Source organism: Oncorhynchus mykiss, chromosome 2 (genome assembly GCF_013265735.2).
Source record: "Oncorhynchus mykiss isolate Arlee chromosome 2, USDA_OmykA_1.1, whole genome shotgun sequence".
NCBI lineage: Eukaryota > Metazoa > Chordata > Actinopteri > Salmoniformes > Salmonidae > Oncorhynchus > Oncorhynchus mykiss.
In genome coordinates this window covers 68,640,961-68,654,024 of record NC_048566.1, presented here as the reverse complement: position 1 = coordinate 68,654,024, position 13,064 = coordinate 68,640,961, and the positions used below count along the sequence as shown (strand labels likewise).

Genomic DNA, 13,064 nt, shown 5'->3' with positions numbered 1-13,064 from the left:
GCAGCTCTTTAAATGCTTATCATGAGCAGGAAGTGAGAATGGAGAAGGGGAGGAAACGAGACGAAAAGAGAAAATGGTAGAAATGAGCATAACATGATCTTTGTATAAGCAGCAGAGTTTGCTTATTATGCCAGCACTAATTTCCCCCCAGGAGCTCATTAACGTCTTGAGAGTGAGCAGCAGTAAGAGAAGAGTGGAGGAAGCCCCCAATCACCAGACTGAATCTCTCTATACAGCGGATCAGCGGCCAGGAAGACAGCACAATATCACTGGGAACAACACACACTGTCACACACACATTCAGAACAACAATGTTGGCTCTCGCAGACATGAACACACACATACAGTACCTACTGTACACACACAAACACACACACACGCACGCACACACGTGCTACATCTTGATTATCACTCACTCCAGCCAACTTTTTAGAATTGAATGGAAGATGGGAAGATGGGTGGAGACGGCCTTAGATGTTTTTCCAACTAAGTTTAACCAAATGAATCGCAATAAGAGTCTCGGATTAGGTTTAAGAAAAATAAAAGTACCATTTCAATTTTATTGGATCAAAGAAAATAAAAAACAATAGATCAATTGATTGCTAAATAAACGGGAGGATTTGTACAGTTAATAATCATAATAAATTCCTTTATAGTTTTTCTGGTATAGTCTCAGTTTAGCCACATTTCGACCGAAACAAGAACAAGAAGCATCAGTACTTAAGGGCAGCCTCATAATCCACACACAATCACAAAATGTTAACATTGAAATACGTAAATACGATATTCAACCAGATTCTGTTAATCATAGATTATATCATATAGAAACTTTCAGAATTATATATATATATATATATATATATATATATATATATATATATATATATGTCCAGTATACAGCTAGAGTCTTTTAGAGTTTCAGCAATCCTCCAACCAAGACAAAGCAGGGACATCTTTACTGGGAGGAGAAGGCTAGAAAGAAGAGCAGCAGAGTGGAGGATAACACAACAGGACAGGAGAGGAGGAGTATTGAACAGAGGATCAATATATGTGAAGAACAGGGGATGGGAGGAGTGATGAGTGAGGAGGACGCAATGGTACAGTACAGTATCTGCTTGGACTTATAATGACAGTGGTGGAAGGGATGTAGAAAATGTATTGTCGGACTGTACACAGACGTATAGAATTAAAAAATGGAGTCACAGAAAATGGGTGGGGATGAATGACCATACGGTATGTGGAAACATGGTCGATGCAGCTCTTTGACACTGTAGGTAATACAGAGACATTCCTCAAAGCAGATGCAGAAAGAGATGATGTGAGGGAAGGGGTGGACTTGGCCTATAGTTTTTACTCTCTTTAATGTTTTTAAATTATAATATTTCTGAGGATAAAAAAGTTTTGGCTGTCCAGAGCTGTAGTCAGGCAGCGGAGTGAGTGAGTGTGTTGGAGAGCCTGCCCTGCCTAATTATACCTTACACATCTCTTTAACTTCCTCTCCCATATCTCTCTCTCTTCCTCTATCTTTTATCCTCTCTCTCACTCCACAGTCTCCCAAGCCGCCGAGCTGAGAAGCATTAGTCCCTCCAGTCTCCTTGTCTTCTACACGGGGAAGACCAGGAACCCAGAGAATGTGGAGTACTTCCAGCCCCCCATGAGGTTTCCTCTCTCCAGTTTAAGGTAGGCTCGGTCCCCCTTCTCCATTTGGATCAGCACTCCGTTACTGGCAGCCTCGCGAGTCACATCCTGGTCCCCAGCGAAGGCCGAGATCACAGGCCATCCGTTATGCATTAGGCTCACCTACAGGACAGACAGGACAGATGTTACAATTAGAGATGGTAAAGTACACACACATTTCTACACACCCACCCACACACACACTAGAACACAGTAAACACAGACATGAACATCACATCATTTCACTCATTCAGATTCATACATTGTACAGTGCACCCTCCTAGTGTTGAGTTTAGGAGTAAAGTTGAAAAGCACCTGCGGGTTGAGCACTTCTTGACTCAAACATGCCCTTAACATTCAAACAGTAGCCCCTAAATAATGCATAAAAAGCATAAAAGTGATCAAAACACTATTTAGGCCTCGGTTTGTACCAGCAAAGCTTGAGACAGAGAGACAGAGAGAGAGAGCAAGAGAGCGAGAAAGAGAGAGAGAGAGCAAGAGGACAGAGCAGCCTCAGTTTAGTGTGCTAAATGAGTCTACAGGGCCACACCTCTACATCACTCCCACCAGCCAGGGCCCAAGGGAGGCTCACTCAGCTCCCACCCAGACCCAGCTTTACCCCCAGCCCCATCCACAGTGAGGAGGGGAAAGGGAACCTCGCTCAGCTGGTTGAGAGGGTCAAACGGGGGACAATCCCTCCTTTCTGGCAGTGATGTAAGGGAAACGGAAAGGAAAACGCTGCACACTGCTGCTCATGCTCCCAGGTGATATTTATTTATAACAACGTTTCACCCCTGGGTCTTTATCAGGCCTCCATATCCCAGGTGGGGGTGGAAGATCCTATATATAGTGGGGTGGAAGGTCCTACATATAGTGGGGTGGAAGATCCTATATATAGTGGGGTGGAAGATCCTATATATAGTGGGGTGGAAGATCCTATATATAGTGGGCTGAAAGATCCTATATATAGTGGGTTGGGAAGTCCTATATATAGTGGGGTGGGGTGGAAGGTCCTATATATAGTGGGGGTGGAAGGTCCTATATATAGTGGGGTGGAAGGGCCTATATATAGTGGGGTGGAAGGTCCTATATATAGTGGGGTGGGGTGGAAGGTCCTATATATAGTGGGGTGGAAGGTCCTATATATAGTGGGATGGGGTGGAAGGTCCTATATATAGTGGTGTGGAAGGTCCTATATATAGTGGGGTGGAAGGTCCTATATATAGTGGGGTGGAAGGTCCTATATATAGTGGGGGTGGAAGGTCCTATATATAGTGGGGGTGGAAGATCCGATATATAGTGGGGGTGGAAGGTCCTATATATAGTGGGGTGGGGTGGAAGGTCCTATATATAGTGGGGTGGAAGGTCCTATATATAGTGGGGTGGGGTGGAAGGTCCTATATATAGTGGGGTGGGGTGGAAGGTCCTATATATAGTGGGGTGGGGTGGAAGGTCCTATATATAGTGGGGTGGGGTGGAAGGTCCTATATATAGTGGGGGTGGAAGGTCCTATATATAGTGGGGGTGGAAGGTCCTATATATAGTGGGGTGGAAGGTCCTATATATAGTGGGGGTGGAAGGTCCTATATATAGTGGGGGTGGAAGGTCCTATATATAGTGTGGGTGGAAGGTCCTATATATAGTGGGGGTGGAAGGTCCTATATATAGTGCCAGCAGCATACCACCCTGCATACCACTCCTGGCTTGCTTCTGAAGCTAAGCAAGGTTGGTCCTGGTCAGTTCCTGGATGGGAGACCAGATGCTGCAGGAAGTGGTGTTGGAGGGCCAGTAGGAGGCACTCTTCTCTCTGGTCTAAAAAAAATATCCCAATTCCCCAGGGCAGTGATTGGGGACACTGCCCTATGTAGGGTGCTGTCTTTTGGATGGGACATTAAACGGGTGTCCTGACTCTCTGAGGTCATTAAAGATCCCATGACACTTATTGTAAGAGTAGGGGTGTTAACCCCAGTGTCCTGGCTAAATTCCCAATCTGGTCACCTAATAATCCCCAGTTTACAATTGGCTCATTCATCCCCCTCCTCTCCCCTGTAACTATTCCCCAGGTTGTTGCTGCAAATGAGAATGTGTTCTCAGTCAACTTACCTGGTAAAATCACGGATAAATAAATTAGTGGGGGTGGAAGGTCCTATATATAGGGGGGTGGAAGGTCCTATATGTAGTGGGGCCACGGAGTCTGATATTCACAAGTCACTTCCCAAAAACATCATCGCTCCCAGCCAGCCCCTGCAATTACAGCACATGGATGTGTAAATGGAATAAAGGCTGGTGCATGGTGTCAGCATTCCATTGAGCTGCTGAATTCATTAATGCGTTAGCACCCAATTAAGCCCAGTGAGAGAAGATTTTGATATACATTTGGTGAGTTGATTTCCGCCCACAGTTTAATGCAGCACTTAGCTGTAATGAAAAAGCACACATCCTCATCTCACATAATTTCCTGTCCAGACAGACAGATGACAGCAGTAACGTGACAACAGACCACTTTCTTCTCTTCATTGGGTGAAGGGAGACACACTGACTGGGCAGCAAGGTTATCTTTAGAAATGTCATGTTTTTGGGAGAAGTGTGCATTTAAAGGTGCTACACAGGTTTCAAAAAAATGTTTTTGCATTGGAATTTCAGAAAGTGTCCATAATATATCTTCTGCTAATATTGTAATGATAGTGTTTCACAGTACTACCTACCCGCCAGTGTTGTGATTGGCTGTAATATTCACCTATTGATTTCTCCCGCTGGAGCGGCATCTGTTGTCAAACTGGGAAAGCTGTTCTGGCTTTGCGACTGTGTTATCTAGTGGAAATAAAAAATGTCCTGGTTGCTAAAATTCTATGCTGTTTGCTAAATTTTAGTTTTTGTGAGAAAACAAGCACCAAATAGTGTAAGGAATCATTGTAATTGAAAATATATTGCACAACGATTTAGATGGTACAAAGATTCCCTACAATATTCAGTGTTGTTTTCTTGTCAGTTTGAATGACTGTTAGCCTGCTCTATCTTACTTGTATTGAAATTATTGATCGCCTGCTAGCCCGAGGCTAGTACTTTTCAGACCGGGCTGTTAGAAAGTCTGCTCAATTAGCCCGCTGGTTAGTTGGCACAGATTTTGGACCCGGGCTAGTAAAAACTGTGGTCTACTAGCCCAGCAGGCCTGACTGGCGACTGCCCAAAATTACAATTCCATCCCCAGTAGGGACTCATACTTAACTTTAAGTTATTGATTAGTTGGTTAATGTATTATTTCAGGGGATTTGTACTTGGGGCTCACATGTAACACTATGACAATGGAGTTTGCACATACTAATGGAAGCCTCTGAAATTAGAATTGTGCTTCTGTTCGTCCTTGAAGTGGATTGCTGAAACAATCTGTACTTGTGCCAAGTCTATAAAGTCAAGATGGTTATTTACATTCAAAAGAAATAGAATGATGAGGAGATAAGACATATATTTATGTCAGTGGATTGGGTTCTCATTCCCCTGCTCTCTGTGAGATCCACACAGATTTGAACGAGGAGGTGAGATATTAATGGATGTTTCAAGATGTAATGCCTGTATTCCTCCTTCAATGGCAAAACACTGGAGTTGTAAGACAATCCTGTTCCACAAAATACATGACCATCCTTCTAGAAAGACACTGGAAAGTTCTTAATCTCCATGTCAACCAACCACATACACACACATCCCCCCTCCCTCCCTCCCTGCCTCCCTCCTTTTGTCTCCCCATGGCAAACAGAAGTTCTAAGGCAATCAAATAGTGGGACTTTGAACACAGCAGTTGTTGTGTCTATGTTGGACTAGTGTCTCAGAGCTGAACTGAGCTGGGAATCCTCTTCTATTTATTATTTGGTTTATATGGGGAGGATGATGCATGTTTCCAGTGAAAATCTTTATATTTGTCTTTTGTGAGAAAATTATTGACAGTGAAATGTATTTAGCGTGCTATTTAGTTGCTTGAGTAAGTTGTCTGTAATTTGTACCTGTTCATGGTTTAGTTGGTGTCAATGACATGAGAGGGGAATACAGTTTGACAGAGCTTTTCATTTTGCTTGCCTGGTTTGTTTTCAACTAATTAATTCAGCTTCCAATAAGAGATGAATAACAGAATGTAATGCTGAAGCCCCATGGATTTCACGGCATAATTAGACCATGATTTAATTAGTGAAAGATACACTCTAAGAGGGGCTGGTTTTAAAAGCCACGTTGTCCGTGTTAAATGTTATTTAAAGAGGGTTACATCTAATCAAGTATATTCACTAATTTAACGCAATCAAAGGATTACTCTATTTGTGTTGCTTGGGAAAAGCAAGCTGTCAGTCGTTGCTCGATGGATTGGCGCTGCACAATATGTACAGGTAACTGCCAAAATAAAGGAAACACCAACATAAAGTGTCTTAATAGGGTGTTAGGCCCCCACAGGTCAGAACAGATTCAATGCACCTTGGCATAGAACCTACAAGTGTCTCGAACTCTATTGGAGGGATGCGACACATTCTTCCACAAAAAATGCAATAATTTCCTGTTTTGTTGATGGTGGTGGAAAACAGTCTCAGGCGCAGCTCCAGAATCAAGTGTTCAATAAGTGTTCAATTGGGTTAAGATCTGGTGACATATTGACACACACAGACACGTTATACCCCTATGCTCCTTTGGGACCACTCTTTCAAAGTCAATGAGATTTCGTCTAGCGCCATGGTAGCCAAAATAAAGGGCAACTGAGCATTTTTATACATGGCTCTACGCATGATGAGATGTTAATTGCTGAATTAACTAAGGAACCACACCTCTGAGGTAGCACCAGCTTCAATGTAGGACTACTTTGTATCCCTAATTTACTCAAGTGTTTCCTATAGTTTGCCAATTACCTGTATGTGTATATTAGGTGTATATTGTTTAAAGCAGCCATTGATATTATCAGCCAAGTAACTTTGCTCAAAATACCTGTTTGGTCTGGGTCTACTTTGACCAGTTTGGTATTTTTACCTGCTGTAAAATGCAGCTGCCAAACCACGCAGCAGGACAGAGCAGCTTCTACGCTGCTGCTGTCCAGGGTCCTGATGCCACTATGGCAGCGACACTGGCTAACTGGCCGCCACTGCTCTTAATTAGCTCCATAGCCGTATCGATTCATTATGATTCAGTTGGTGACTTTCATCTGTAAACACCCCTTTTCTCTGGGGAATTAGTGGAATGACCTCTCACAAATCTACAAATTATTTCTAGTGGAATCATTTTTCAATTTGGGCCTAATATGGGGTCTACCAGCGGGTGTTCGAAGTCTCTCCCTCCCCTTTCTCCTCCTCCCTCCCGCTCAGTCACGGCACGCGCGCGCGCGCACACACACACACACACACACAGACACACTTGAAATAAACTGAGGCAGTGTTCAGTATTGATACAAAGCACTGACCTGGATCGTTTGGCGATTATACACTTTGACCACGTGGAAATTAAAACTGTAAATCCCTTTGCGCGGGGAGATGAAATTGCTCCGTTCCTCATCGAAATTCTTACCAACGTTTACAAGTATCTAGGGAAGATAGAAAGAGTGTGAAGAGGGAAAATACACTAACATCAAAGGCACTTCTCAATCACATAAACGCTTTAGAATTTCATTGCATTACAAAGATGAAAGGAACTCACCCAATACACAATGATACTGGATCTTATAGGACTAGGTAACTGATGACATTTGACTATAACTTTGTTAGTTTCAAATGAAGACAATTATAGAAACCAAGTTAATCAATTTTGGAATTAATCCATCTATAACATTCTGGGGCTCAAAGGTCTAATTTTATTAGACCAAAATGTAATTTAATTGAATAGCCATTTGGCGGCTATTAACCTTTTGAGATATGGAGTAGCACGGAGTAAGACTTCACTCCCCCCCCCCGACACTGGTATTAAATTATTTGGAGAGATGTCAGACATAATTTCATATCATCAAAATTAACTTAAATATTTAAAGGCTGACTACTTTCACCTGCCTGCATCTATAAATCTCCTCTCTATCTGAAACAGTGAATCTCCATTCTCTACTCATGGACAGAGAGCTTTTTAAAATCAATTTTCAACACCAGTCATCCAAAACCCCTCCCGCCACATTCGCTCCACATTAGCCTACCAGGTCCAGAGTGATATAGCAGACAGACAGATCAGTGAAAGTTACCTGGTCAAAGTAGATGACCATAGTCCGGTTACTCATCTCCGAAGGCTCATGGTTGGTATTTCTCACGGCTGAAAAAGCCACTTTGGCGCTCCCGGAGCGCACCGATATCCCGAGAGCAGTCCCAGTGGGATCTGAAGTTGGGTTGGAATCGCAAACGACCAGACATTTCCCTTCGAGCACGATGGGTTCCGTCTCGTTCTGAGCGTTCACTAGAGTCACTAGCCACACTGCACCCAGTAATACCGTCAACATTATGGCAACTTCACTCTGCACTTCGTGGCTGTGTCCTGCTATTCTTATTATGTTCGACAGAATGCAGTCTTTCGAAATGACAAACTCCTTTAGCTTTCTTGAATTATAGCTATCCTTGTGTATTTCTAAATTTTGGAAAGGTCAAAGACAGGTTTGGTTTTCCCGTTTCTTTTTTTAAATCATGGAGAGTCCCCTTTACCCAGTCGTTCCACGTGTAAACTTATTTTTCCCCTCTCAGCTCAAGCCTCCCCGCCTTCTTGTCTCACTCCGTAATCGAATAACCAGTCGAGAGCGGTACGAGGCCCTTGTCGAGTTGAAGCGCAGTTGAATACATAGCGCGGGGTCCGTCTGCTTGCGCACTGAATTATTGATATGTGAGATATTAGAGCTGAAACACAAAGGCTCCGGACGCGCAATGCTCACGCCCCGTTCGTTTTCAGCAGACCCCTCCCCCGGGCACCAATCACAGATTAGCGCATCTCCAGATTTCCAATCGCCCCGCTCGAGCCCGCCTCCCCACCACGTGACAGTGGCGGAGTAGTTTTCCCGCTCCGGAGATATTTTACAGGTGGACTCGGCTGAAGCAGACGCTAGAGAGGATGATGACACCCCAATGTTCGAGGAAGAGGAGAACCTACACAGACCCCCAATTCTCTTGTCATAATCACTTTGACTTTGGATGCTGTTAAGAATTGTCAATGAAGAAGGAATAATAGCAGGAGGAAAATCTAACATCCGGTTTTAAAGAACCATGCGCATGGAAAGTGTTTTTAGCGTCAAGTGAAAGGATTTTCTTTGAGAACGATATCGATCATGAATGAAGACATGAGAGTGGACGTTCTGAAATACTATAGTATTATTGCATGGCCTTCCTGACGAAGGCCATGCAGCTGAAACGTCTCGTTAAAAAAAATAAAAACATTTATATTGAACATGCCATACTAATAAAGGCATTTTAATTAAATTATATGAAGAGTGCCTTGGTCCTCCTTTCTTGTTGATGACCAATTTACCCCTTTTACCAAAGAGCACCTTCTATCTACCAAAATGTACTATTGTGGACCTTAGTAGCGCTTCCCTTCCTCCTCTTTCTACTGATTATGAGAATGATTGGGAGAGACAATATACAAAGATTTATAAAGCTATACATAGCCTACCGATAACAATCATGGGGTCATCTACAATATCTATTAGGCCTAAATACCCCCCCCCCCCATTTCCCACTCCTCGTCATGCTCAGCCTGTTCTGGGTGTACCCACACAAGTGGAAAACGTAGGAAGTTAAACCATGTTGAAAATAACTGAGGGGCAAAATTACTTCTGGAAACTAGCTGTTGGTGATTGTATTGTTTTACATGAGTCTTTGCCTGGAGTTTCAACCTGGACTCAGGGGTAGACATAACATAGTGAAAGTAAATTTGTCTCCCTCTATTGGTGTGGTAGCCTGTGTATTAATTTGTGAACTTCCATCATCCATTTCATATGATATGTTACAAATTTGCAAAACGTATGATATGTTAAGAATTCCAATTTGTTGTGGCTAATGTAAGCTTGTCCCGGATTTACATGTTCTATGTTATGTCTAGTCTATGAGACCAGGCTGGCAGTTTACATATAATGAAGGAATCAGCCTGGCATCTTTCTATTAAGTGTATGTGATGTTATGAAGGCTATCGTTGCCTGCGGAGGGCCCTGTCCAAGTCGCATCTGACAAGGCTCACTTACTCTGTGCCAGCGCATTGACTACATGACATTTAATAAATTAGATCACTGAGTTCCTTTTAGGGAGAGAGACAAACAAAACCAGATGAAGAGAAAAATAGAGAAATAACTCCAGAGCATTTCTTTCAGTAAAGTGACTAATATGATATGATGAGCTCAAAGACAATCTTAATCTAATGAGAGTTTACGTAGTGTTCTGAGGCTGAACCGTTCTGTATTGAACATTGAGGAATGACTGAAAGTTGAATGGCGCTCTCCAAGATACCAGTGAGTACATTTTAGTACCACCACATAAAGCACAGCACCTGCCATGACTGTGCAAATCAGCCTACAATGCATAAAGTATCACTTAGTTGAGATGCAAGACTAGATTCTGTTTTCACATCACTACACTTCAGTATAAGCACAAGTGGGAGTTACAAAACCTCCAGCAGCTGTTTTATTCAACACAACACTCTTAGAAGAAAAGGGTTCCAAAAGGGTTCTTCGGCTGTCCCCATAGGAGATCCCTTTTTGGTTCCAGATATAACTTTTTGGGTTCAATCTAGAACCCTCTTTGGAAAGGTTTCTACCTGGAACCAAAAAGGTTCTTCAAAGGGTTATCCTATGGGGACAGCCAAAGAACCCTTTTAGGTTATAGATGGGACATGTTTTTGTAAGAGTGAACTAGAAAGGCAGCCACAGCTTTGCCCTGAATATAAATCTGTCCCAAAGTTATATTTTTGCCAACGTCCTATCCCTTTATCAAGATTGAGTTCTAAATGTGTTGGTTTGAAGTTCTGCATTACTTGCTTTTCTTGTTAGAGGATAACTGTCCATTTCCTGCTTTGGGGATGCAAAAAGGTATTGAGACGAGGTGGAGTGGAGAAGGTGGGAAGATTCAGGGAAAGCAACACTGAGACTTTGACTAGCTAAAACAACATTTCACCAGAGAAATCTTACCACACTGTACTGCAAAAACAACACCCACCCACATGAAGAAGCTCTTTTATAGACTTAATTTCCATAACCAACACACACACACAAGATCTCGCGGCTTGACAAATTTGATTTCAAATTCTGATGTTAATCCACATTTATCCAAATGTCAAATTTCAAAGGGCCATACTTGCAAACAAGCAAGCATTTAAAGTTACATGGGTTCTAGCAAAAAATGTGTATCAGCCAATGAAAAATAGTTGGACTTTGTTCATGGTTGGATGTGTCATTTAACATAGTCCAATAGCATGGTTTGATTATCAAAGCAAATACCATGTGTATTTGACTGACTGGTCAGATTGCTCTTTGTGTAAAGTGCCTAGTCCACATCATTGTTGTAGATTGTGGCAAGGGTTCGAATCTCACGTTAATCCCCCCCCCCCTTTGAAATGTTGATTTACATGTATTGTGTTAGCGTGCAGTGCTTGACTTGGACTGAAATAGGTGCCAGTACTCCTTTTGGGTGCCTGAACTGTACAGTACTTTTGAGCTAATATTTGATAAGAGGTGCAGGAAGATTATGAATGAATCTAATAATGAGATACCTCTTTCTTTAGCCTTGCACACAAACACACTGCTATTGCCTAATAATCGTATTGCATAGGGCTACTGTATATTACATGGACATGTACTCTTAAATGTAGGGCTACAACATTTTATAGGCTATGCATTATTATAATCATCCACTTTGTCGCAACAAGGACCGGAAGTGAACATTTTTTTTCCCTCAATAAAAACCTTGAGGGGAGCTCAAACCCACGGTTAAAGTGCACTATCGCTTACGAATCAACCGCTTTAGCAGTGTGTGCCACTGAGAAGCAATGATGGCAATGATAGTCTACATGACTGCCATTTCATAAATCCGTAAGGCTCTTGATTTATTTTTTTTACGATGTACGGTAAACGTACATGTTGGAAAGACCTCATTTATATGTTTCTCATAAAAGCACTCGTATGTGTGTGAAACTGATATACAAAAACGTGGTATTTTGACATTTATACGAGAGCCCATTTAACTTTAAATGCTTGCTCATGTTCGCAAGGATGGTCCTCAAGTGTTTTGGCTAGGGTTAAAACAAAAACATCTACACTGTTAAGTTTAGCCATTCATGCTGAAAGGTTACGCTAAGGGTTAAGTTTTGAGATAAGGTTCAAACGAAAAATAAAATTAAACAAGTCTATACCACTGAGATTGAACACACAACCCTTGAAGCCAGAGCAGCACACTTCCATCCGCCATCCCCATCTACAACACCCTAGCAAAACTCAAGCCTACTTGATTTGTAATAGCATTCAACGTTGTGCCGAGTTGCGGGTTTTGAAGGCATCTTCCAACGTCAGTACGTCCAATGTACAGTACGTTCAATTTCGAAGTCGATCTTGAGCGACCTGGCCGCGCGCGCACACACACACACACACACACACACACACTGAGGCAGTGAGGCAGCAGGTGAACAGTCAGGCCCAGGTTAGCGGAGCATCAGGGCTGGAGGATGGCGTCTAGTGACAGCCTCCCCTGGAGGGCCCTCCTGTCAGATGCCACATGTTGCCGTTCGCGTTGCGTCACACCGCCCACCACCTGAGGTGCTCTTTTTCCCCGCATCACAGAGCAGGACTGGCAGAAATAAACAAATAAGTTATTTGTGTGTTTGACGGGGAGAGAAAGAGAGAGAGACAGAGAGAGAGAAAGAGGCACACCAAGGTGCGGTGGGTGTGTCGCAGTGACAGATTAGCCATCCATGAGCGTCAGGGTGATCATGAAATTTGTCGGAGAGGAGCGAAGGGGAGCGAGGCGCATAAGAGCTGCCATGGTTTCACACGCCACATCGGTTGCACAAGACAAGGAGACAAACTGACTGGAGACCAGTTGTGTCTGTGGCAGAGAGAGCATCATGCATGAGCTGATCTGTCTGTCTGGGTGTAACATGAGCTTGTCTGTTTTGACACACTAGATCTATTTACAGAGCATGAAGAAATTTAGGGTCATTATTCAAAAATCACCATGGGGACAAACTCATGCAGCAAATTACATAGGAGTAGAAAATGCAAGAAATGGGCGAGCCCACTCACTCAAAATTCGAATACAGAAAGAGTTCCCATCACTTGGTGGCTTGTAGGAAGAAGTAATATACAGCAAATATTGTGCTGTGTCTCCACAAACATAAATTATTTATGAACAGATCTGGGCCATTTGCCGATAGCAGTTTGATACTAATCTAATTATATTGAGGTAGAGCTCAACTTAATT

The 13,064-nt window shown here is 42.8% G+C and overlaps 1 protein-coding gene across 1 annotated transcript; it reads right to left on the bottom strand.

Annotated features, from left to right (window-relative positions):
- Positions 1–524: 524 nt before the first annotated feature.
- On the bottom strand, positions 525–8,550 carry cbln1 (cerebellin 1 precursor). The gene is made up of 3 exons (XM_021569775.2): positions 7,865–8,550; positions 7,103–7,222; positions 525–1,800 (listed from the first exon to the last, which is right to left on the bottom strand). The coding sequence occupies exons 1-3, from the start codon at positions 8,114–8,116 to the stop codon at positions 1,603–1,605; spliced, it is 570 nt and encodes a 189-aa protein (XP_021425450.1). The 5' UTR covers positions 8,117–8,550; the 3' UTR covers positions 525–1,602.
- Between the last annotated feature and the right edge of the window lie 4,514 nt (positions 8,551–13,064).

Coding starts and splice junctions, on each gene's coding strand:
- cbln1 (XM_021569775.2), bottom strand. CDS start 8,116: ATGTTGACGGTATTACTGGGTGCAGTGTGGCTAGTGACTCTAGTGAAC. Junction 7,223..7,864: donor TGGTCATCTACTTTGACCAG/GTAACTTTCACT, acceptor TATCTTCCCTAG/ATACTTGTAAACGTTGGTAA. Junction 1,801..7,102: donor ATAATCGCCAAACGATCCAG/GTCAGTGCTTTG, acceptor TCTGTCCTGTAG/GTGAGCCTAATGCATAACGG.